The 27,437-nt window shown below is 33.5% G+C and overlaps 1 protein-coding gene and 1 non-coding gene across 4 annotated transcripts in view; one reads left to right on the forward strand and one right to left on the reverse strand.

Moving 5' to 3' along the window:
• Positions 1-27,437, forward strand: part of LOC128982790 (uncharacterized) — a 176,566-nt gene that overhangs the window by 72,537 nt on the left and 76,592 nt on the right. For all 3 annotated transcript variants that reach the window (XM_054401793.1, XM_054401795.1, XM_054401794.1), the window contains exons 2-3: positions 5,552-5,633; positions 6,203-6,287. In XM_054401793.1, coding sequence (XP_054257768.1) covers positions 5,581-5,633; positions 6,203-6,287 — 138 coding nt within the window. In that variant the 5' untranslated portion in view covers positions 5,552-5,580. The remainder of the gene's footprint in view (positions 1-5,551; positions 5,634-6,202; positions 6,288-27,437) is intronic.
• Trnav-uac (transfer RNA valine (anticodon UAC)) lies at positions 26,123-26,195 on the reverse strand. Its single transcript has one exon. It is a non-coding gene; the product is annotated as a tRNA-Val (tRNA).

A 27,437-nucleotide genomic window follows, 5' to 3' on the forward strand; every position in this document is an offset into this window, starting at 1 on the left:
AAGGAAGGTGTAGTGTAGAGTGGAGCAGGTTCATGCTCGGAATTAGTGCGTATTCGGTCTGGTAGGCTGACTTCCGGCGGAAACAGAGCCGACACGGCTCGTCTGTCGCGCTGCGAGGGGTGGTTTGGGTACAGTCTATGTTTCTATGTAGTGGCGAAGGGCACGGGTTTTTTGATGAACCGTTTCTTCTGTTAGGAAGTCACCATTGCCGTTATTGAACTGTGTGCTTTGCAGATTACTATCACATAACTCTAAAAACATAACAAACCATTTTGTAGAGCCCAAAAACAAAACAAAATTTTGTACATTGAAGTGTTAGTTGTACGTATTTATAGAGTGACAGAGAAAACTCCTAAAAATATTAATTTAAAGTTCCCACGTGAATCTTATGGATAATAAGTAGAACCCCCTGGTTCACCTCGAGTTCCAAAGAGCTTGCGCCTTCGAGTGGTATTGGCTAGGTAGTCCTTGAAGGTGGAGAGACCCACACCTGGCCATAAACTATTGTGCCAAATGCTTGGTATTTATAAATATATTTGATCAAATTTGGTAAATTTAGTTATTTCATACGAAGCTATTAACATTTAAATATAAAAAAAAACACACTTCATGATATTCCTTGAAGCAACAAAACTAAGTTCTCACTAATGTTAATAGGGAATAAATATTACTTGTTTATGGTAATATCTAAGTAAAAATCGAATCAAACAAATTTAAATTCTCTTATACAGGGTGCGGCAAAAAACTATCTATTTTTTGCAGCGCACTGTTCAGCGAAAGGTCGTATGGGGGTGGTGGGAGTAGGCCTAGGAGGAGTAAAAGAAGTAGGCTCGTTGGAAATGAATGCCTACACATGGCCATTTTTGGTAGTCATAGTCATACAGTAGTGGCACAGACAATATAATACTTTAATGGTTTATTACATTGTCTGTGGTAGTGGTCACCTTGACTACGTGCAGTTGTCATCGAGTGGTTTTTAAAAAGTAATGATTCAGTTATTACAACTCAGCGGCAGTTCTGTGCATTCATTACAATCTATGCATTCATTAGGGGAGAGCGGGGCTAAACCGTACACCCATTTTTTGGCCTAGAATTCAAGCTAGGTGATCCCGACAAGTGCTGCTATCTAGCAGCAGAATGCGCAAGTTTACAGTATCTGCATCGTTTTGCTAAGTGTGCTAGTTTTAATGTTTCAGTAAAAAAACATGTTTCTACTCACTTGCTTCTAATTTTCGACCGGTATACTAAATAAAAAGTTAGTGAAGTAGCTTTTATCGTAGTCTATTAACTGTGAGATCATAATAATTTACATCTCTTAAGCTTTCTTTTGGTTATTAGCGATGATTGGTTAAGTGATAGAATTTGACTTTATGTTTATAAATTCCCATGAGGTACAGATTGGGGCTAAACCGTACACCTCTGGTACAGGGTGCTGCTCATGTTCAGGGTGGGTCCATTCAGTTTGCAGTGCTGCGGGAATCTGCAAAGAACTGCATTTGTGGACTTTTTCTTATTTCTTTTAATTTTAGGATGAAATTTTATAACTTTTTTCATAAATTTCATGTTTTTCATGAAGGTTGATTGTTGAAATGTAATTTCTTCTAAAATGTATAAATTGCAATACACTGTTTCTTAACTACAACCTTTATATAGCAATAAAAAGTGTTTGTACAATAATTTGTTGCAGTACAGTACTATTATATTACTGACCGAAACAAATGATTTTTGATCTGTACGGTATAGCCCCTTCTACTGTACGGAATAGCCCCACCCCCCGCGGCTATTTCGTACAAGGCAACTTTTTTTTTAATTACCAATTTTTACATGTAAAAAATGGAATAGTTCCAAAATGTTCATATACAATCAGTAGCCAAATAATTAAATTATATATTGCTTGGGTTTACATTACTTTTACTTCTTAATTTGCAATGTAACTACGAATCTCCCTTATGTGTACGGTATAGCACCGCTCATGTCGACATGGAGAGGTTCTGTCGTGATTATCTGTATGGATGGTTAACAAAATTAAACAGAAGAAATTTAACCTCAAAATTGGTGTAACTGAGCGGTCAGAAATGTTCAATGCAGCCGCTTGTTTTCGGGTGGGCATACGAGGACTGTTTTCCACAGCAGAACGAACTCTATCGAATGTTGGTTGTTTGGCGTCCGATCTGACTTTGGACGGCCTGCCAGCTTCCTTTTGAAATTAGTAAGCGTACTGCGTACTTAAGTTATTAACATACCACATGATTGTGCTTCGCAACGAAACATCTCCACGTCGCCTTAATTGAAAGAATGCATGAAACTGCCGCTGAGTTGTAATGACTGAATCATTACTTTTTAAAAATTAATGACTCGAAGCCTCGAAGGCAACCGCACGTAGTTCAGGCAACCACTGCTTTATGACTACACAAAATGGCATTTTGTGGAGGCTTTCCAACAAGCCTACTTCCACCACCCTGACGACCTGTCGGTGAACAGTGCACTACAAAAAATAGATCGGGTTTTGCCACAACCTTTATATATAGTCTGCAGGTTTGCTGCGGCAGGGGTATTTTCCTTCTACAAGATGACTCTAACAAAAACCAAGCATTTCTACATTTTTAGGATAAACATTTGAAAAAAAAACTATTTTTGAAACATTTCAGACCCCCTAATACCCGATCCATTACCCGATCTTGCTGGTTCGTGCACCCATTTAAGTTATCTCTCCCTTCACATTCATTCCAAATTTCATAAAAGTCGAACCAAAATTACTAAAGCTATCGTGTTCTTGGACACACACACATATATATACATATATATATAAAAGAGGAAGTATGTATGCATGTACCCTATGGACTCTGAAACAACTCATCAGATTGCAATGCAATTTTCAGCCATAATTAAGAATTATTCAAGGATGGTTTGTGTGAAGTTTGGTGCAGATCCGTCAAAAGGGCTCCGCCCCAGTGGCTCTGGAGTTTCCCATGTTAAGCTTATGAGTACTCATATTTAAATGGATTTAAAGAATCTTAACAGCTGTGTCAACTAAACAATTTGATTATGTGATGATGAAAAGCATTAAAAGGTTACAATATGTACCAACAGGGTGCAGCACTATTAATTGTCTAAATTTATGACAACAGTTGCTTTAATTTCAACCAAGCAGCTGTACTTAGAACTGTCAAAGTACGATTGTTTACAGTTATGTTTATGTTTTTATTTTAATAAATAATTGACGTACGGTTTATACTTTGTCGTACGGTTTATACTTTGGCGCACATTAAGATTCCAACGAAACAACACAAAACAGCGTAGTTCTATTATGCACGTAATCCGTGTACGCTTGGAAATAGGTTGGCAACACTTAAAGATAATAATACTATGAGCAGCTGATTGACTATTATAACTACGATTTAACCTGTCATTTCGTGTTTATAGTTTTGGTATTTCTGAACTTTCTGGACTTTTATTTTAAACGTTTTTTAAACATTCCTACGATCTTAATAAACAAGAAAATACCTTTAAAGCATTTTTTTAGGCGCGGAAACCACTTCAAATTACAAAAACATACGGAACTATTTTCTCAAGTCGCGGAGCACATTGCTTGCTGAGGAAAAAATAGCGGAGTGATACGGACCGGGGACTACTTTCTCTAGGGCACCTATTTGTGTTGCCAGCTGAACCTAAAAACGGGTTGTAGAGTGTTTGAAAGACTAATTATTTACATGCTTTATAGTGGCTGTAGGAAAAATATAATGTGTAACACGAGTGCAAAAGGCCTTTGCTGCACTCGAGAGCAACGTCTCACTAGTTACACAATAGTTATTTGTGTAACTAGTGGTGAAAGTGGCACTTTGCTGCACACGAGAGCAATGTTTACGCACGAGCCGCAGGCGAGTGCGGAATGATCTCGAGTGCAGCAAAGGCCTTTTTCACTCGTGTTACACATTATATTTTTCCTACAGTCACTATAAAGCATATAAATAATTAGTCTTTCAAACACTATACAACATGTTTTTAGGTTCAGCTGGCAACACAAATGGTGCCCTAGAGAAAGTAGTACCCGCGGTTCGTATCACCATAGATGAAATCTATGGTATCACTCTGCTATTTTTCCTCGGCAAGAAATGTGCTCCGTGTTTTGAAAATCTAGTTCCGTATGTTTTTGTAATTTGAAGTGGTTTCCGCGCCAAAAAAAATGCTTTAAAGGTATTTCCTTGATTATTAAGATCGTAGGAATGTTTTAAAAACGTTTAAAAGAAAAGTCCAGAAAGTTCAGAAATACCGAAACTATAAACACGAAATGACAGGTTAAATCGTAGTTATAATAGTCAATCAGCTGCTCATAGTATAATTATCTTTAAGTGTTGCCAACCTATTTCCAAGCGTACACGGATTACGTGCATAATAGAACCACGCTGTTTTGTGTTGTTTCGTTGGAATCCTGATGTGCGGCAAAGTATAAACCGTATGACAAAGTATAAACCGTACGGCAAAGTATAAATATGCAGCAATTAGCAGCTTTCTGTACTATAATAATAATAATGTCTTTATTTAGCAAGCGTTTTTCAGATACAATATTTCTGCTTTTCAAAACAACTCTTGTCCTTAATACTAATAAACTATTCATAAAAACTAACTATAAAACAATATATAAAAAATCTATGAAAACAATGTAAAACAATCCATACCAACAATCTATTAAACAATCTTAAAATATTAAAAAAATCTATAACAAACATTACTTAAAATAACCAGAATCTGCAATGCTAGGACTAGACCAATTAACAATAAAAACATACATTTACTTTAGACAATTACTTTTATTAACATAATAAACATTTATGCTCCTATAAACAGTACAAGGAAGCCAACTTTGTCGGGTGACTGTAGGAAAATAACTTTTGATAGTGTGTGAATAAAAGTTTTATTTTTTAAGTGCGTAATTCATTAACTTGTTGACTTGATTTTTCTCAAAATCCATATATAAATTCCAAAGTACCCATGAACTTTTTATAAAACTACAAGTCACACCCCCATAAACCATATACTTAAAATGTTCGTCATGACGGTAATCTTGTGCTTTCCATATACCTAATGTTAAAAATACCTCAGCTGTACTTATTTGTTTGTTATTCTTCAATTAATACCTTATTAAAATCAGATATGATTATTTGTTTGTATAGCTGAATTCTGTTTTGTTTATTTCAGCTTGATTAATTAGTCAATTAATACTTATAAAACGGGTAGAGGAGAGGAAAACGGTAAGAGCTAGTGTTTATAAAACCTATTGTATTTATATGGTTTATGTCCCAAAAAAGAATGTCTGAGAAACGAAAGTAGCCAGTTAATATTTTAAGTTTATACTTTTAGTGGATTACTAAAAGTTTATCTACATCCAGCACATCTATGGAATAATAATTATTCTCTTAAGCGTTCTCTTCCCGTTAGCACGGGTGGTAGATCGGTCCCGGGTCTACGTCTTACCGTGCCACCTTCGGTAATAGTTTCTTCCCTATAGGAAAATTCACTAAATATAAGTAACTACTTTTGTTGTTTGTTGCAGGCTAGTGAGAGTGAGATGAACACAGGGAGATGACCAGGATGGGCTCAGCCTCACAAGGCGACACCAACCCTCGCCGTACCAGGTAGACCTAGGCTACCACACGTCTCAATCCTAAGCTGAAAATAATATAAATATTTAAATTTAATTCAATATCTATATGAATTTAAGAGCTAGGCAAAGAGCAAGTTTTAACGACGTTTGTAATAAATTATTTTTAATGGTGGTACACTGTCTGGGCTGCATTATACAATGCATAAGGCTAAGTAAGATAAAGGACTTCCTCCCAATATTAGCCATTGCAAATGTTCAATGCTTTGCCTCCTAGTACTTAAGATCTGTATCTCTGCAGGTTCATGGAAAGAATGAACAAACAATAGCTTAATTAAACACGACCTTCTACTCCACCGATGATCACTTTTAAGGGTTACCTCCCGCTATCTCTAAGACGTTCAACAACTATCCTGCCGCCAATCAGTTTTTAATAATTTAAAAATCAATTGTGTTTGTGCGTTACGAAAAACTGCACATTTCTAAATAATTATTAGTTTTTAGTATGCGCCAATCCATCCAGCAACTGCTGGTCAAAAATGGAGATATGGAGTGTGAAGTGTGAAGAAGTGAGTTATTTTACAAGTTCCCCGTGTATTTCAGGGGTGGCAAGCAAGGAGCGCTTTACTCGGATTATTACGAGGATGAAAAGGAAGAAACTCAAGCACCACAGCGCAGTATATCCTTGGTGAGTTGTCTTATGTAGATGAGTGGATAAATTGCTCGCCTAGAATTCAAAAGGCTGCTGGTGTGACCCTAAGAAAAATGCTTATAGCAGTTATGAGTGAGGACATGGTTTAAGAAATTTCGGTTCTTTTTGAAGTTCGTTCGCTACGCTCACTCACCTTTAGGTTGGAGCTCGTTCGCTGCGCTCACTTTCCTTCAGGTTAGCTCGTTCGCTACGCTCACTTGCCTTCGGGTTATATTCCCTATTTAAATAAAAGTTTAACGAGTACTTAGGTTTGCTGCAACAGGGAGGGTAAAAAAGGTGTTTTTTGTCAAATGTAATAATTTAGTTTGAAATGAATGATTTTTTTAAATTTGATCAAAACATGTTCATAAACAAGCAAACTACAACAGTTTACTTAGCCTCCATAAGAATAACATTAGCATTTTAAATTTACAGATTTTTTGAATTTTCTCCGTAAGAAGGACAAGAAGTGTTTTAGTTCTTCATCAGAATTCTTAGCGATGCTGGCTGATACGTTGAAACAATGTGTTGGGGTTTACGGGTAAGAATTCTCTACTTTCATCGCGTTATTTACTATGGCAAGTGGCTGGACACGGTCTGCCCGTCTGAATTTGACGTTACCAAAGTTAAAAGTTATCTACAACTCTTTTACTGTATTTCATCCTTTTTTCTCAACCACTATAGCAGTCAACCCTGTGGCCAGCAACATCCCTGTACTGAGAAAATAAATGGGGGTTTTGTGGGAACGGGAAATGTTCCAGCTGTCAGTCATACATCTTGGCATAGATTTATCAAGTGTGTTTCAGTTCATTATCATGAATAAATAGTTCAAATTATCGTAACATGGGTTGTTTCCATGGAAACCCAATGTAAAACCTTTGTAAAACGGTTAGGGTTTATTTTCATTTTTGGTTTTGCCCAGCATGATCGGACTATGGGAACAGGGATTTATGGGGGTTTTATGGGGTAAAAATAGGTTTTTCCTATTTTTGACCATATAAAATTAAAATTTAGCGATTTTTTTCCATACCATTTTGTAGAGCTTAAAAAACAAATAGTTTAGTATATTAAAGAGTTGTTATGCGCCTAATGGTTACGGAGAAAATTCCAAAAATCTGTAAATTTGAAATGCCCATGTTATTCTTATGGAGACTAAGTAAACTGTTGTAGTTTGCTTGTTTATGAACACATTTTGATCAAATTTGGAAAATACATTCATTTCATACTAAATTATTACATTTTACAAAAAACACCTTTTTACCCTCCCTGTTGCAGCAAACCTATGTACTCGTTAAACTTTTATTTTGATAGGGAATAAATGTGATATTTCTAAGGAGACATTTTAGTGTAAATCCAATCAGGGAAATGGAAATTCGCTTAGTCTGCAGGTTTGCTGCGGCGGGGGTATTTTTAAGTGTGTTTCAGTTTGTTATCATGAATAAATAAATAGTTAAAATTATCGTAACATGGGTTGTTTCCATTGAAACGTAATGTAAAACGGCAGCATTTAGCAATGTTTTTAATTTGTTGTACTTCTGGCCTTTTTTACTGTGCTCTAGTGGCGAAACGGTTCGTCGTAGAAACAAACATTATACAGGAAACTTGTAGTAAATTTTGTCATCTTTAATTTTACAAGGCAGGATTTTCTCAAAAACCCATACTTACCGAGATTTGCCCGAAAAACCAAAAAAAGTGCCCAAATTTTAAGGTTTTTCACAAAATAACCAATGTTCCGGGCAAAATATCTGTCAGCAAACCTCATATTCGTGTTCAGCGACCCAAAAAACATAAAGAAAAGTGATTATTAGGCCTGTACCTAAACTTTCCGCTAACTTTCCTAATATGCCTAGACTATATAGGACTATTCACTCTTCGAAACTTTCACTTTAAAAGTTCTGAGGTGAGAATTTTAAAATTAAATATTGATTGGTCTCCATGGCTGCAATGAGAATACTCACAATGTTTAAATATTTTGCTTTAACATTTCAATGTAAACAAGAAGAACTGCCAAATTGCATATTTCACAATTTAACACAGCTGATCCAATTAGAAATTAAATATAAATATTTCACACAATTATGTGGTAGGTTTATGTAATCTAAAAATTTATCAAAGATCATATTCAAAAACTATGTCAGTATTATAGAATTAAAAAAATATTCTAAAAGCGTTGCTGTATCAACTCAGGCTCTGCTTTCGATTTTTAAAGTGTCTTAAGTGTTATGAAAATAATGTTGTCGATATATTTTCATCAAACCGGAAGAAAATTACAATGTATATATATATCTTTTGTATGAATTCAGAGGCTACTTTAAATTCGAACTGCTTAACATGTGTTAGATTAACTTAACATAACTTGCACATCACATTGTTTTTTTATATGTATATTTAGGTATTGTGTTTTGCTAAACCTATGCTTAAATTAAACTAAAGAATATCATCAATAACTAAATTGTACTTCTTTGATTTTTGTGTTCTAAAATATGTTGTATATGTGTAACTATATTTAATTATCGAATGGTAATACAAAATACTCTTATTTTATCTTAACATAGCTTTCAGTTTACATTTACTTTATTTGATAAATTTATTATTTGTGTTTGCCACACGACTGATTAAATTAATACCCCCGCCGCAGCAAACCTGCAGACTAATCGAATTTCCATTTGCCTGATTGGATTTACACTAAAATGCCTCCTGAAAAATATTACATTTATTCCCTATTTATATAGAATTAGTTTAACGAGTAGGTACTTAGGTTTGCTGCAACAGGGAGGGTAAAAAGGTGTTTTGTTGTAAAATGTTAATAGTTTAGTAAGAAATTAATGTATTTTACAAATTATATCAAAATATGTTCATAAAAAAGCAAACTACAACAGTTGACTTATTCTCCATAAGAATAACATGGGAATTTTAAATTTACTATTTTTTGGAATTTTCTCCGTAACCATTAGGTGCACAATAACGCTTCAATATACTAAATTATTTGTTTTTTTAAGTTCTACAAAATGGTATGGAAAGAAATTGTGAAATTTTGTGTTTTTAGGGTCAAAAATGAGAAAAACCTATTTTTACCCCATAAAACCCCCCATAAACCCCCGTTCCCGTAGTCCGATCATGCTGGTTCGCGAACTCGTTTGAATAAATGTAGGTTTACACGTTTATACCAAATTTCATCAAAATCGGATCATTTTTGCTCGAGTTATCGTGCTAACGGACACACACACATATATATATATATATATTTATATATATATAAATAAATATAAATAGAACGGATGGTGTTTTTGGCCTCTAGGGACCTCAAAACAAAAAAGTAAATCGGTCCCGGGTCCAGGTCTTACCATGAGTACTACGGTAATAGCTTATTCCCTATATGGGAAATTCGCTAAAACAAGAAAAATATCATAAAACTAAGCAGCACACAGTGTTCTTTTGTTTTTAAAATCAATGCAATATATGTTACTATGTTTAATTAATGGTAAGTGTGAAAATGTAAAGGCAATGGACGATGAAACTGATTTAAAAGAACTGGTTTTTATATTAAGTTGTTTGTTCATATTTTTGTAGAGTAGAATCAGAGATGCAATGAAACATATTCTGTATTTGATATTACATTTTTTAGTTCTTGATGCTTTGATAATAATATTAGTTTTGTCTGCTATCTTTAATGCTAAATTATTCGTTTGAAATTTTGTATAGTATAGATATAGTTTCTTTTATATTTCAAAAAATTATTGATAAGGCACAACAATATTTCTACAGTTTATAACAGCTGACTTAGTTTTGCTGATGATTTATTGTGAGTGAAGAAACTGAAGACGGAAGGATTTATGATTTAATATGAAGAAGAGTTTTTTTTTTAACAAGTATTTATTTACAATCTATTCTATACTAGAACAATAAGTAAATTTTATGACCATTTTAACATGGGTTAGATACACTCCATCAAGTGCACTAACATACAAAAACTTTTAAAAAGTTTAACTAAAAACGATTTGGAAGGTCTATTGGATTAACTCTTTTGAGCCTATATGTAGCTTCACTATTGTCGAGGAGGTTAACTGCCAGGAAATTTGGATGGATTTCTTTGATATTTTTCACTTCGTTTTTTTATTTATTCTCTAACATAGGGTAATTTTGTATCTTGATGAATAACTTTATTTGTGACAAACCAAGGTGCTTGTAAAATTTTTCTTAGTGTTTTGGATTGAAATCGTTGAACTATTTCTATGTTCGAGTTTGAAGTGGTTCCCCAGAGTTGGATACCGTAGGTCCAAATAGGTTTCAATATAGTGAAATTAAAAAAAATGTTCATGTAAATTTAATAATTCGTATTTTTGCAACTTCAAAATTGAAATTTAAAATGTCAAAAATAAAGAAAAAGATATATAATTAAGGGAGATGAAGGTAAATCATGTATGTGAAAGTTTTATTCGAAGATTTGGTCAGTTTTTAAAACGTTTTTTTAGCTCGCTTTCTTGTCCGGTACAAATTTTTCAATCAATTTTATACTAACTTCCCGATGAGCTAGAGACTTGAAACTTGAAACATAGCTCACAAATGGAAGACAATGCAATATTATATCAGTTTATTATCATATTTCCCTTTGGCTACGCCCCATGGGCTTGTTTTTATTAACTCGCTTTCCTGCAAATTTTGATACTTCCCGATGAGCTAGAGACTTGAAATTTGAAACATAGCTCACAAATGGATGACAATGCAATATTATATAATTTAATTTTCATATTTCCCTTGGGCTACGCCCCATGGGCTTCCAAATTTTCCATGTTTACATTTAGAAAGAATGTAAAAATATCAATTAATTTCAGTCAGCTGTAAATACTTAAATTTGACAGTTCAAAGAGCAGAGGTTAAGAGGTACAGGTTATGCTCCCAAGAGATTCTTTATAGAAACAAACATTTCAAAATAAAGATAAACAATCTGATTGCAGATATAAATGTGTCTATATATATAATTCCGTAAGTCAAATTTTTTTAAAGAAATTGTGAGTGACTGGATGGCCGTAGAAGGATGGGAGGGGTCTTATTTTAAAGGTCTTGACGTGAATTTTGAGGGAAAACTATTCATTTTTCTTATTTTTTTTTACCATAAATTCGCAACAGAATAAAACTTTTCCCATTAAAACAATATGGGGTTTAATTTGTTTACATCTTTTGAAATTACAACAGCTGTGCCACAGATTTGAAAACAGTGATCAATACACGCATTTGGTTTACTTTTAGCCAGTCAACTATGAAATGTATACTATAATAAAACTGAAATATTGAAGATTAGTCGGAAAAACGTCTGCATTCTTTGTTTATATTTAAATCATATACTCAAGTTTCATTTTTTCATGCTTTTACGTTATTGTCGTGTTAAAGGAATAAACGACATAGAATAAATATTCTGTATAAATAATCAAAGAGTCGAAATTAAATCTAACTTCTGTTTTGTTTTTATTTTTAAAACATATGTTCAAGTTTATTTTAAATTATGTTGTTTTCTTTATATTTCTACACAAGCATCCTCGTGTCGGCCTATATCTCTTCTTCCTGTGGTTTCTAAAGTTTTTGAAAAACTTTTCTTAAAAAGACTTCAAATTATAATTTACGAAAAAGAATTGTTGCCTTCCCATCAGTTTGGATTCCGCCGAAGGCATTCCACCATTGAGCAAGTGCATAGAATAGGTAATGTAATCAAGGAAGATCTTGAAAATAAACGTTTTTGTTCATCTGCTTTTTTGGACGTAGCCCAGGCGTTTGATAAAGTCTGGCACACAGGATTATTGTTCAAAATTAAAACTTTGCTGCCCCATACATACTATGGAGTGTTGAAATCGTATTTGTCCGAACGCTTTTTACAAATTAAATATCAAGATATAGTTACAGATGTGCATGAAATTGAATCAGGTGTACCACAAGGCAGTGTTCTTGGGCCTATTTTGTATATTTTGTTCACTTATGACCTTCCAAGTACTCAGGGTATTACGGTTGCAACATTTGCAGACGACACTGCTTTTTTATCATCAAATCAGGATCCTATTCTGGCATCATCAAACCTTCAGGCTGCATTAGACGATTTGTCTCAGTGGCTACAGAATTGGAAAATTAAAGTAAATGAAACAAAATCTGTTCAAGTTACATTTACTATGTATACAAGAACTTGTCCCCCAGTAACATTGAATAATGTCATGCTTCCACAATCCAACGAAGTTAAGTACCTTGGTATGCATCTCGACAGACGGCTTACATGGCATTCACACATTTGGAACAAACGACTTCATTTAAATTTAAAAACAAACAAACTAAATTGGCTCATTGGTCGAAATTCAAAATTATCTGTTGAAAATAAATTACTTTTATACAAAATTATATTGAAACCTATTTGGACCTACGGTATCCAACTCTGGGGAACCACTTCCAACTCAAACATAGAAATAGTTCAAAGGTTTCAATCGAAAACACTGAGAAAAATTTTACAAGCACCTTGGTTTGTCACAAATAAAGTAATTCATCAAGATACAAAATTACCCTATGTTAAAGAAGAAATAAAGAAACGAAGTGAAAAATACCAAAGAAAATTAGAAACCCATCCAAATTTCCTGGCAGTTAACCTCCTCGACAATAGTGAAGCTACATATAGGCTCAAAAGAGTTAATCCAATAGACCTTCCAAATCGTTTTTAGTTGAACTTTTTAAAAGTTTTTGTATGTTAGTGCACTTGATTGAGTGTAACTAACCCATGTTAAAATGGTTATCAAATTTACTTATTATTCTAGTATAGAATATATTGTGAATAAATACTTGTTAAAAAAAAAAAATTAAGGTTAAGGTTGTGTAAATATATACAACTAAAATAACCTATAAATGTTATTGGTTCTCAAATGGTGTATTTGCATTCCTTCGTAAGTAAATTTTTTTAGTGCAGTGAATATACAACGTAGAGTAATCATATTCGATCATACTTTTATAAAATCACCAGGGATTCAAGATGTTTTGGTATGTAGGCTGCTGGATATATATTCTTTTCATTATAAGTACTGTAATTAATATGAACGCCAGGGGAATACCACAAAGGCGGGGAACTGTTCATAGGAATGACAGTGCGCGTAGGAGAGCAAGAGTAGACAATGACGAACTTAATCAAGTTATGTTACAACCCCTTTTTAGGAGACCCATGGTAGACGAGAGAAATGTAAAGATCCATGATGCAGGATTACTGGACCAAGAGTGCATTCAATGTAGTGCTCTTCATTTTAGAGAAGAACTAACGAATAATCATTTTATGACATGTTGCCATAACGGACTTATTAACCTTCCTCAGTCAAAAACTAATGTAGAACTTAAAATTTTGTTTGAAAAGAGTCCACAACTGTATAAATTCATTCGACAATGCAACAGAGCGATGGCTTTTGCTTATTTTTCAGCCAGTAAGAAAGATATTCCAGGAAAAGGACCATACTGTTTCAAAATTCAAGGACAGATTTATCGTTCAATCTCAGATTTGCTGCCTCAACGTGATGAAGACCCCGTGTATGGCCAATTGTACATTATTGACACATCAACAGCAACAGAAATTCGTCAAAGGCGTCGAGAAAATAGTGACTTAAAACCTGAAATATTGTCAAAACTAGCTGAAATTCTATTAGAAAATCCATTTGCACAAATTTACAAAAGAGCTTCGGAAGAAATGGTTGTACAAGGTGACAGTGAATTAGAACTTAGGTTTGTAGACAGGATAAATATGGATCGTCGTAGGTATAATAAGCCTACTGCAGATGAAATTGCAGGCGTCTTCAATTCATCTGAAGGCGAACCTCCAATGAATTTTTAAAATTCCAAACAGGGAAGATTTTATTTATCCTCATTAACCACAAGACCAAAGCTACCTTAGTAAACCAGTATTTATTCACAAACAATGATATGTTTGCTGCCTTTTCATGTTAAACCACTGGAGTGATTCAAATTATTTATTGAAAATGACATCAACAAAAGCAAACAAAGAAGAACAACAAACTGGTTTTTACACAAAAGATATGGTGTAGGGATGCCTATTCTGACACATAGATAATGTTATTCTGAGTTTGTTTAAATACCGGTATTGCAAAAAGTTGTTTTACATTTGAGCTTTTTAGGGACTTATGTCCCTACAAGCCACTAGTTTGTTAATAATGTCATTTGTTATTTATTTAGTATTCTATAAAGTAAACAATAAATGAAATAGATTGATATATTTATAGTTAGTAGGTAGGTCATACATTCAATCTAATTCATAATTAATTATACGAAAAGAAACTCAAATAACCCTTAGATTTCCCACATGTCTCTGTCTTAATCTGATATAGATGCTTGAAATAAATTTTACATCCACACACATTAAAAACTAAAAAGTAGAAAATTTATAAACAAACAACTTTTTTAAAACAAAACGTTTTTAAACGCACTAAAAATTATAAAATAATTTATAAATATGTGGAGAGTATAAATACTTGTAAGATTAAAACGAAAAACGTGGGGTGCATACGTAATTGATAGGCCTAATAATACATTAGTTCAATAGGTGAAGGTAATTGTAAATTATCTATTGCATGCACCCCACGTTTTTCGTTTTAAATCTTACAAGTATTTATACTCTCCACATATTTATAAATTATTTTATACTTTTTAGTGCGTTAAAAACGTTTTGTTTTAAAAAAGTTTTTTTTAGCGAATTTCCCATATAGGGAATAAGCTATTACCGTAGTACTCATGGTAAGACCTGGACCCGAGACCGATCTAATTTTTCATTTTGAGGTCCCTAGAGGCCAAAAACACCATCCGTTCAAATTCATATATATATATATATATATATGTCCGTTAGCGCGATAACTCGAGCAAAAATGATCCGATTTTGATGAAATTTGGTACAAACGTGTAAACCTACGTTTATTCGAACGAGTTCGCGATCCAGCATAATCGGACCATGGGAACGGGGGTTTATGGGGGGTTTTATGGGGTAAAAATGGGTTTTTCCCATTTTTCAACCTAAAAACAAAAAATTTTGCGATTTCTTTCTAAACCGTTTTGTAGAGCTTAAAAAAAGAAATAATTTAGTATATTGAATCGCTGTTGTATGCCTAACGGTCACGGAGAAAATTCAAAAATAGTGTAATTAAAAATTCCCATGTTATTCTTATGGAGAAAATGAAAATTGTTGTAGTTTACTTGTTTATGGGTATATATTGATAAAATTTTGCAAATTTATTTATTTCATCCTATACTATACCTATATTTATGGAGAAAATGAAAATTGTTGTAGTTTACTTGTTTATGGGTATATATTGATAAAATTTTGCAAATTTATTTATTTCATCCTATACTATTGACGTATGGTCAAAAAAACTTTTTACCTTCCCCGTAGCAGCAAACCTAAGCACTCGTTAAATCTAATGTTATTTAAATAGGGAATAATATTATGTCTTATTTATGGAAATATTTTAGTAAAAATGTAATCAGACGAGTTGAAATTCGCTTAGTCTGCAGGTTTGCTGCGGCGGGGGTATTATTTAAAAATCATCTCATATCAGCCTACACAAGATTTAAAATTAATCAAAACCAAAATGGTGATATCCACTACTAACCATGCATTTAAAAGTCATAACTTAAACGTTTCTATTAAGGGCATAAAAGTTGAATTTTGTTTCTAAAAGCGTTGGTGGATGTGTAACTATTATATGCAACAGATGTAAAGAATAAAATGTTTCTATTTTGTGTCCTTATCCCGTTGCAAAGCACGGATACAACAGCTAGTAATAGATAAATAATCAAACAAAAAAGATTATAATTAAATATGAAATATAATATGTAGATCGTAGTTAAATTCAATTTTAAATAGAAACGTTAGGCCTATAAACTTAAAATTTCTTGACCGTTCTCTTGTATTGTTATACACCGTGTCCCAAAAAAAAAAACTGAACAATTTTAAATTGTTATATAATACGTCCAGGCATATCTAGTCTACTTTGAAGGTGATCATATGATAACTGAGCTCATGAAGTTTTGTTCAATATCAATTGTAACTATCAGCTGATTCATTGTTGTCGCTTGAAACTTGAAATTTAAAAATATTGCCCTGTCATTAAGCAGGCACCATGAACGCACGAGAGAAAGCGCAATGCGTTGAGTGGTACCGTGGTACATTCAAAGTAAGTCAGATATTGCAGTGCAAAGAACATTTAGAAGACGCTATATGGTCGACGTCCTCCATCACGGAACAGCATTCGAGCCTGGTATGACAAATTTATGTTAACTGGAAGCTTACAACATTTAAAAGGCAAAGGTAGGCCGAAAATCCAAAATAAATTGATTGAAAACGTGCAACAATTATTTCTTCACGACCCTCGAAAGTATATTCGCTGTGCAGCATGTGAGTTAAATTTCAAATTTGTCAAAATTATAAGTTTATAAGACAGAAGTTTCCGATGTCCGAGAATTGAGGCAAAGAATAAATGCAGCAACATTACTGACGAAATGCGCCATAGAGTGTGGGCTGAATTGGACAGCCGTATTGACTCTCTTTCTGCCAACAATGGCAACCATGTTGAAATTCACTAACACATGTGATATCAAACAAAACTTAGGAATATTTGTGTCAGTTAAAATGTAATTAGGTTATCGTGTGATTGTTAATAAACATTTTATAAGTAAATAAAATTGTTCAGTTTTTTTTGGGACACGGTGTATATGTTTTTATCAATGAAAATATTTACTATTTGCTTATATCACGGGCGCTAACAGAAATTAAATACCCCCGCCGCAGCAAACCTGCAGACTAAGTGAATTTCAATTGCCTGATTACATTTTTACTAAAATATTTCCATAAATAAGACATATTTCTTACCAATTTAAATAACATTAGATTTAACGAGTTCGCTGCTACGGGGAAGGTTAAAAGTGTTTTTGACCATTTTATGTCAATAGTATAAGATGAAATAAATAAATTTGCCAAATGTTATCAACATATATCCATAAACAAGTAAACTACAACGGTTTTAATTTTCTCCTTAAGAATAACATGGGAATTTTAAAATACACTATTTTTGAATTGTCTCCGTGACCGTTAGGCATACAACATCGCTTCATTATACTAAATCATTTCCTTCCTTAAGCTCTACAAAACGGTTTAAAAAGAAATTGAATTTTTTTGTTTTTAGGTTCAAAAATGGGAAAACCCTTATTTTTACCCCGTAAAACACCCCATAAACCCCCGTTCCCATATGGTCTGATTATGCTGGTTCGCGAACTCGTTCGAATATACTTAGGTTTTCACGTATATACATATATATATATATATATATATATATATATATATATATATATATGTAATATGTATACGTGTGTATAAATAAATATATATATCTATAATATTAAAACGAAACAGGGTTTTTTTTTTATTTCACGAGTCTGAATCAACCACTCGACGGATTTGCATGATTTTTGTGTTGAAAGAAAGATAATTTTGAGAACTAGGGAATGTCGAAGCCATAATTTTAGTTTAGGGTCCCAGTTATTTAGAAATTAAGTTTTAATTTTTGAAAAGTCTAGCAGCCGACGCTAAGATTCTAAACTAGCTTTTGGTGTAGTAAATTTGTTTAACATAACAGCTGTAAACATTCAGCGTTTGTAACACAAATTCAGCATTTGGATAAAATTAAAAGACATACTAAGGGTTGACTTATTTATACTATGTGTAATGCTTTTCATTGATACGTTCAATCCTTCGATAAGAGGATGACAGATTATTTAAACATACATAGGTAAAATACTAGGATGTTCAAAGGATTTTTTAAATAAATCTTTGCAATCTTCGGTTTGTTTTAGTGCAACATAATTTTCTTTTAACTAACAGCTGGTTAAATATAAAAATGCTCTGTAGAACTATGAGGTTATTTTATTTACTCTGATTTGTCATTGATTTTTAGGAAATAAGTAAGATTAGTAGACCACCGAGAAAAGTAACACCATCGATGTATACAAGTCGAGGCTCTGTACACGAGTCTTAAAAAAAGGATATACAAATTATTATACTGCTCAACCTTTTTAGAAAAGGGTAGGAAAATCCATTTTTTACACGTTTTAATTCATCTTGGTTTGTTTACAATCAATTTTTTTGAATGATTAAACTTTGTTTTAATTAGGCCCGGAAATATTGATGTCATAAAGAAGAAGATCAAGAATCCTCAGGAATACAATTTTAAATTACCACCACAACCCAGACGGGTTTTATCCAAAGATGTACAGATATGAATGACATAGATTGAGCACAACGTCATCATTGACCTAGGATACTGCAATTAGACTAACCATCCTTTTATGAAATCTTAAAAGTTGTTTGGCGTGTGTTTAGTTGTGGTTACGTTTGGAGGCGCTGAATATTTTATAGTTTAAATAAATGAATATGGGGAATTACGGTGTACATTGATTTAATGAGGGTGGTTTAATTACTAAGGATATTAGAACTGATAACGGAATGGATAATAAACATAGACAATTAATTACGTCACTAGCTTTACTAGCGTGTTTTACGTTTTAAATTCCTTCAACATGTGACCAGTTCTTTTAATCAAATGAATATTATTTTATTTTTGACTCAGCTGTTTACCAAAACAAACTATATGTTGTTGTTTTTACTTTTCTTTGTTTACACTTATTTATTTAGCAATTGATGTAGTGAAATAATATGTGTGGACGATTCGTTTAGTGATGTCAGGACGCCAACGTTATAATTATGTGTACTGTGAATTTTATCGGATGTTTTCGTTTTATTTTAGGGAGTTTCTATTCAGACCTACTAGAAATTGTGTATAGTATGAGTAATTGTATTGTGTTGATATAGATTATGGAAGAGGCAGGTATGCGATGGAATTGGAAGGTGATATCGTTGACTAGGCCTATACACTTTCTCAATTGATAATTATTACTCTTACTACTGTAGGCTACTATAAAATTTGTCTTTATACGTGTAAGCTAGCTGTTCTGATTTATACACAGTTTTAACTGACTATTCCCGTACGTAGGACGGGCTAACACCTCGTATATATCAATTTGAACGGATGGTGTGTTTGGCTTCTAGGGACCTCAAAACGAAAAATTAAATCGGTCCCGGGTCCAGGTCTTACCATGAGTAAACGGTAAAAGCTTATTCCCTATATGTGAAATTCGCTAAAAGGAACCAAATATTTAATTGAACAAATAATATGAAACAACCAATGTAATTGTTATGGATAGAGTGAAGAGATTCATCGTCTTTTTTACTATAAGGTATTTACTTTTCTAATTATGTTTTTAGCGAATTTCCCTATAGGGAAGTAGCTATTACCGTAGGTCTCATGGTAACACTTAGGCCCGGGACCGATTTACTTTTTCATTTTGATGTCCCCAGAGGCCAAAAACACCATTCGTTCAAATTTTTATATATGTATATATATATATAGGCTATATATGTGTGTGTGTGTGTCCGTGAACACGATAACTTGAGTAATTTTTATCCGATTTTGATGAAATTTGGTTTAAAGGTGTAAGGCGGGATAAACTTGAATGAGTTCGCGATCCAGCATGATCGGACCATGGGAACAGGGTTTTATGGGGTAAAAATTGGGTTTTCTCACTTTTGACCCTCAAAACACAAAATTTCCCAATTTTCCTCGAAACCTTCTTAAAGAGCTTAAAAAAACAAACAATTCAGTAGCCTATATCAAAGTGTTTTTGTACGGAGAAAACTAAAAAAAATGGTCAATTTAAAATTCCCATTAGCCCAGGCAAATTAGACATATGCTCCCCAAAAAATCGTCTAAAGCTGGAAAGTGTTTTAATATTTTTTGGGGGTCCCAAATAAGACTCCTGTGAGTTTGCGACGGATTCTGACGTCTGCTTAAGTTTTGGAAGTCGAAAAACTATGAAAATATTGCACTTTTTTCATTTTTTCGCTTATAACTCCTAAATAACGAATCCTAAGGAAAATGTTGTCCAGAGGTGTCTTTTAGTGCACTAAATTCCGCGTCGATTGATGTTAAATACGTCAAAATCGGCCAAACCGTTTAGCCGCTGTAGCTTTTCAAAGTTGGGATATTTTCATCAACATGGCCAAAAGGTTGATTATTTGACCAGTTTTCGACTTACAACTCCTAAACGACGCATGCTATACAAAAATGCGCCTCTAGTGAGTAAAAAATCACAAAATTTTGCGTAGAATTATGATTATGAATGACTAGATAGTGGGTTCTTTCATGGTTATCATCCAGAGGTTTATCCAAGAATGTGTGAAGGGAAGGGAAGACCCCCTATGCAATTTTAAATCTAATATTGTTGAGGGGGTTACAAAAATTCTAGGATTCGTCCTAAGCATCATTCATACGATTCATCATTTATACGATCCCATCTCTGGACACTCCGAAATGATGTTAAGCGATTCTAATATATAATAAGATATTACAACGAGAAAGATTTTATTAAATATAGCAAAAATGTTATTTTTTAGCTTAATAAACGAAAGATGATAATGGGACGGATGTACATAGTTTTACTATGTATTTAGCCTATTAAAAAAAACGATTGGGATTTTTCGTAGATTTTACCATATAACATTTCTACTTTTCTATTTTTCATAATTGGAATCTTAAGAATAAGGATTCATTCTTTGCTCTTATTGGTCTTGCCACAAATGGTGACATTCGGTACCATCTTTTTCGTCAGATATCGAATTGAGATAATCGTGCCCCTTGCAAGACTTTCAGACAGTAGTGCATTATATCCCTGCATTTCATATGGAGCGAGAAAATGTAAACCTTTTTAACATGTACACGATGGTCGAGATAGGTAGACGGAGTTGAGAAGTTCTTGTCGAACCGGTGGATTAGCCGTAGTGATGGGAGTTAACCCATTGACGTTAATTTTCCATACCTATCTCTCTGAATTAAGAACAATTTTAAATGAGCTCTAAAGGATTGGTGGATGAGCAGCCCCTTTTGTTAGAATCAAAGTAAAAATTAGTTGAAAGTGTCCTCTAGAAGAGACCAACCCTCACTTGATTTGGATATTTTCTGCTTCCAACCATGTATAGGGTCAACCTGCTTCTGCAACTTCGCCAAGCGTTGTAACCCGTCAGAACACAGTGAGATCCACATTGATATAAGTAAACAGCATGAGTAGTTTTAGGCTACATGAATAGTTAGATTTTAGACTCTTCTACATCACGCTTTCTTCATCAAACTGCGCTAGTGAATACGGACCTATTTTTAATCCAAAGTATGATTCAAATTGAGGCTTGGATTTAATGTGGAATATCACGTGTTGACTGAGGGGGCAGATTCTTGTTTAACCTTTGCTGTTGCCATCACAGCTCGCGATTAATGTCACCACTTCCTTTTATTCTGCACAGTTTATGGTCATTATAGGCTTGCCTATTTACGATTTTCTTGCAAGCTGTGCCTTTCCATTATGCTTTATACATATCTCGCGTTGATGCTATCATATGGGATAACTGCTGAGCTGATTGACATGAGCGAACTATTTTCAGTAAATGGGTCGTGACACTGGAACCATTTGATGAATTTCTTTTCGATCCCACCGTATCCGTGGAGTTTATATTGTCAACTTGCTGATTGTTGAAGAGGTGATCCCACAATATCCCTTAATTTTATGGGTAGCATTCACTGCGATGGGCCTGCCAGCGAACCATCGGGCTAGATCCCCATCATTGATTCCCCTATCTCGGAAAAGCTCTCCACAGTAAGATGAATCATAAATCATAAATCTTTATTGGTCATTAAATAATAGATGTTACAATAGACCTCGTTAATAAAAAAAGGTGCCAAAAAGGGCCATAGATTCTAGATAGTATAGCATGGAATCTTCAATAAATATAATAAAGACAACAAGAAAATAAATAGTTAAAAATCATTTGAAAAAAACAGAACTATATACAGAAACAAAAAGTAAGGTACTTAAACAAAGTGATTGAAAGACTAGGTAACAGTTGACTAGGGACTAAGTAAGAACTAGATAACAATTTTAAAATAACAATTATGTTCTGCAAAAAATTCATCCAAACTGTAAAAAGGGTGGTCAGCAAGCCAAACCATCAACTTTTGTTTTAGCCGAGTACAAGGAATGTCAGGCATTTCACTTGCAAAACAATTTACTTTTTTAAGATGTTGCTCTCATGAGCACTTACTTGTTCATAGGCCATGCTGCAGGATCCATGACGTCACACTAGTGGATAGATTCACTGCCATATCCCCTATGTTTTTGGTAATTAGGCTGGTTGTTTGCCAGATTTCAATGGTAAGATTTTAAACTTCGGAAACTTGACAAGCATCTGATCTAGGGTTAACAATCAATAGCGGTTAAATGGTGAAGCCGATCTTAATGAATTGGAAAATATTCTATGCAGACGTTTATGCTCTACAGGAAACTACTACAGGAACATTTTTTTATAGCATGCGTTAGGAGACGTAAACCAAAAACTGAAAGATGAATACAGGGATAGATCGTATATAATGGGTGGTTGGGATATGAATCCTAGAATTTTCGGAACCTCAGACAACAATATTAAAACTACATAGGGTGTCTTACTCTCATCACACCTTATTAGATAAACCTCTGGATGACCATCATGGAATAAACCACTATCTCATGATTCATAATCCATTTAAGGACAGGATCTATGTTGTTACCAATTTTAGTAAAATTTCCCAACTTTAACTTTAATACTTTTTTCAATGAAATGGCGACCATACGAAGTAAGTAACAATCAATTGCCGTTATTGATTAATAAAAAACAAAACATTATACACAGAATTTGGTGTTTTCCAAACTAACTACAGGTGCATTTTTGTATAGCATGCGTCGTTTAGGAGTTGTAAGCCGAAAACTGGTCAAATAATCAACCTTTTGGCCATGTTGGTGAAAATATCCCATTTTTGAAAAGCTACAGCGGCTAAACGGCTAAGCCGATTTTGACGTATTTAACATCAATCGACGCGGGATTTAGTGCACTAAAAGACACCTCCGAACAACATTTTCCTTAGGATTCGTTATTTAGGAGTTATAAGCGAAAAACTGAAAAAAGTGCAATATTTTCATAGTTTTTCGACTCCCAAAACTTAAGCAGACGTCAGAATCCGTCGCAAACTCACAGGAGTCTTATTTGGGACCCCCAAACGGTATTAAAACACTTCCCAGCTTTAGACGATTTTTTGGGGAGCACACCCTATATTTGATCTAATTTGCCTGGACTACATGTTATTCTTGTGGAGAATATTGTAAAATGTTGTAGTTTGCTTGTTTATGGAAATCTTTTGATCAAACTTGGCAAATATATTCATTTTATACTAAGCAATAATTATTTTACTTAAAACACACACTTTATTAGTTTCCTTGTAGCAGCAAACCTAGGTACTCGTTAAACCTAATGTTATTTCAATAGATCAATTGAAAATCAATTCAGCCAAATAGAAATTCGCTAAGACGGCAGGTTTGCTGCGGCGGGGGTATTTTTATTATTTCATATAACGGTATTTAATGAGAACTTGTTACATAATCATGTTGTAATAACCCATAACATTAAAATTACCTAAATTTGAATTTGTAATGGTAGTTTGTATTATTCATTTGATTACGGTGAAACCCCAAGTATTATACAGAGTTTGGAGGCTGTGTTATACATTTGAAACCATGTAGAGGCCTATTCGTAATAATAGATTTTTCCTTATAAGAAAATGTATCTAGTTAATAGTTTTGGTCGAGTAACTTTTAAATTACACTAACATTTTATCAACAAATCCTATGATTTTTGAAAAAAATAGATGTATAATGTGTAAATGTATACTGTAATGACCACCTGAAAAGTAGGCGACATGCGTATTTTTATCTCCACAGTCCGTATTAAAACTACAGTATCAGCAAAGATATTTGATTCTTTAGATATTATTTCTTCGCGACACTCACAAATCAATCCTACTTTCGGTAAAAAAAAACAAAAACTAAACAAATAGTTTGTTTTTATATATCTTATAAATAATTATTATTAGAGATACGACCTCGGACCTAATAACCATTATTGTAGTCCACACTTTTAGGATTACAACGACGTTTTAACCGACGTTCTATATTTTACCGATTATAAAATATCAGCGTTCGCCTCTGCTTCTGTTTCCGTTCCTCACCGAAAAATCAAGAAGTGCGGTCGCACTGACCAACTGGCCTACCCAACACACTGAGTACACCACACCTACACCACGCACGCGTGTTGTTGAATTTAAGCCTTGTTGCCGGGTTTAAACATATCAGTACCGTAAAAGTTATTTTGTGATAACGTTATTTGACTGTGATATACAGGGTGTCCCGGAACTCTCTACCAATATTTTAGGGCATTGCTCCTGGGTAAGAAACATAACTAAATATCATATTTAAACTGTCCGGAAGTCCTTAGTTACTCACACAGCCGCCATTTTGTTTTTTTCAGTTATTAATTTTTTTCTAAAGAATGGTTAAACATACGAAATGGAAACTTTGCACAAACATGTAAGACAACTAGACAAAGCTACCAAAAAAATATCAAGATTTTTCAAATTCGTAAAACAAAATGGCGGCCATTTAAAATTTGTGTAAAATCAATGGTTTTTGAGTTTTTTAAGAAAGAAAATTTTAAATGACCGCCATTTTGTTTTATGAATTTGAAAAATCTTCATAATTTTTTTGCAGCTTTGTCTAGTTGTCATAAATGTTTGTGCAAAGTTTCCATTTCGTATGTTCAACTATTCTTTAGAAAAAAATTAATAACTGAAAAAAACCAAATGGCGGCTGTGTGAGTAACTAAGGACTTCCGGACAGTTTAAATATGATATTTAGTTATGTTTCTTACCCAGGAGCAATGCCCTAAAATATTGGTAGAGAGTTCCGGGACACCCTGTATATTCAATTAATTTGTGTGTTTTTGTATATATGTAGTAAGTTAGAGTATGTATTTTTTATTTTAGTATTTTCATTCTTCTATTCATTATGTCAAGAACAACGTGCTCGTACAGAAACTGTTTTAACAGTTCGGCAAAGTTAAAAGGTCTTAAAATGTTTCGTTTTCCTCGAGATAGTATGTTATCACAACTATGGATTAAAAATTCAGGTGAGTTGGTTTTAACGCACAGCGCCCCCAGCCATGTTTGCCCCCTTCCCCCCACCTTATCGACCACTTTTGAAATAGGCGACATACGTAGTTTTGATCACCACAGTCCATATTACAATAATCAGCAATAATATTGCGTACTACCTTCATGCATGCTCAAACCCCCTCAGCTCCTGGACTATCCGCCTAAATATACACCTTGGTTTCGTGAAACTCTGATCTCTTTCACTCTAAATTTTTATTTTCATCATCACAGTTTAAGTCTTTTTTGCGGGTCTTAAAATGTATCGGCAAAGATTTATTCTCAAACAGCAATAACAATGAGTCATTGAATGTATAAGAGGTAGCCTATTGTCGTGTTGTCAAATTTAAACATGTTTCTGATCTGGAATTGTAGGCTAGGTAGAGAAATTTTAAGTTTCAAAATATTTCAACCATCTTTCAATCCATCTTTCACCATCCTATACATAATTTAATGCGTGGGTGGAATTATAATTTCACCTAATGCCTATGTATTTTTAATTTACAATTATTTGCTATTTCGAGCCTATGCATAATTAAATGCATAGGTATATGTAAAAGAGAAATTACAGAATGTATAAATTATTTGTGATAAGAAAACGTAGTGATTTCCATCTTTACAAACCGATAGGGATGTAAAAGTTTATGATTCCGGCCAGGATCGAACTGGCGACCTTCTGCGTGTAAAGCAGATGTGATAACCACTACACCACGGAACCGTTGTTGAGAGCATAGACTACAGTACTGTATTATAAGAGCCGAGATGTTGGGTTTAGTCTCCTGGACGAGACAGGTCCACTCAACTGCAAATGTAAATTTTTTAGGGTTGATCTTGGACTAGAGACTTAGTTTTTGCAGCCATACCAAACACATTTCAAATTTCAAGTAAACTCAGTTCTGGAATTTTTGTTTTACGCAATCTCAGAAACAATGAAAATCTAGATGTGCTGCTGACGGCTTATTATAGGTCTCATTTATCCTCATCTAGCATATAATGTTGCAATTGATTTGGGGATTTGAGAGCAAAAACCAAATTTATTTTCTAAATCCAAAAGATGGCAGTGAGAACTATTTTCTCTTTGCGTAAGCGTCAGTCCTGCAGAGAGTATTTTTTCAATTCAAAAACCTTGACTTTTCCCTACATCTACATTCTACAAACTTTGACCTTTTTAAAAATAAACTTTCCTGATTTTGACTTCTCTACTAAAATCAATAGACATTGCGCAATTCATTTATAACTTGCCAATTCCTAAACACAAAACTTATTTTTTTCAAAAAAACACACATTGTACATTGGCATAAAGCTTTTAAACTCACTTACATTATCCCTTTAGTTGGAGACAAGCCTTTCAAAATTCAAAAAACAATTTAAACATAAATTGGTAAGTAACCTGTTAAAGCGTCAAAGAATTCCTTAAATGTTTTGAAAGCTCTAATTTGTAATTAATTTTGTAAATATTAGAATTAGTAATTGATGTATAATATAGTATATTATTTGTACTGTTGTAACCTGGCTAATGCAAACTGTATCATTGTTACTTTGGCCCAATAAAATGATTTGATTTGATTGAAGATACGTGTCCGTGAACCCGATATAACTCGAGTAATGTTTGCCCGATTTTGATAAAATTTTGCTTGAAGGTGTAAGTTGGGATAAACTTGAATGAGTTCGTGAACCAGCATGATCAGACCATGGGAACAGGGTTTATGGGGGGTTTTATGGGGGTAAAAAATGGGTTTTCTCATGTTTGCCACTCATAACACAAAATTTCCCAATTTCTTTATAAGCAATTTTAAAGATATTAAAAAACAAATAATTTTGTATGTTGAAGTTTTTGTGCGCTTATTGGTTACGGAGAAAAAACAAACTTTGAATACAGCTTAAAGTAGTCGTAGTGCAATGAATACCAGGTAGAAGAAGTGTATTTTATAAACATACAAGTTTAGTTGTAATAAAATAA

This window comes from Macrosteles quadrilineatus, unplaced genomic scaffold (assembly GCF_028750875.1).
Source record: "Macrosteles quadrilineatus isolate MER2022 unplaced genomic scaffold, UCM_ALF_1.0 Scaffold_1__1_contigs__length_201487025, whole genome shotgun sequence".
In the NCBI taxonomy this organism is placed as follows: domain Eukaryota; kingdom Metazoa; phylum Arthropoda; class Insecta; order Hemiptera; family Cicadellidae; genus Macrosteles; species Macrosteles quadrilineatus.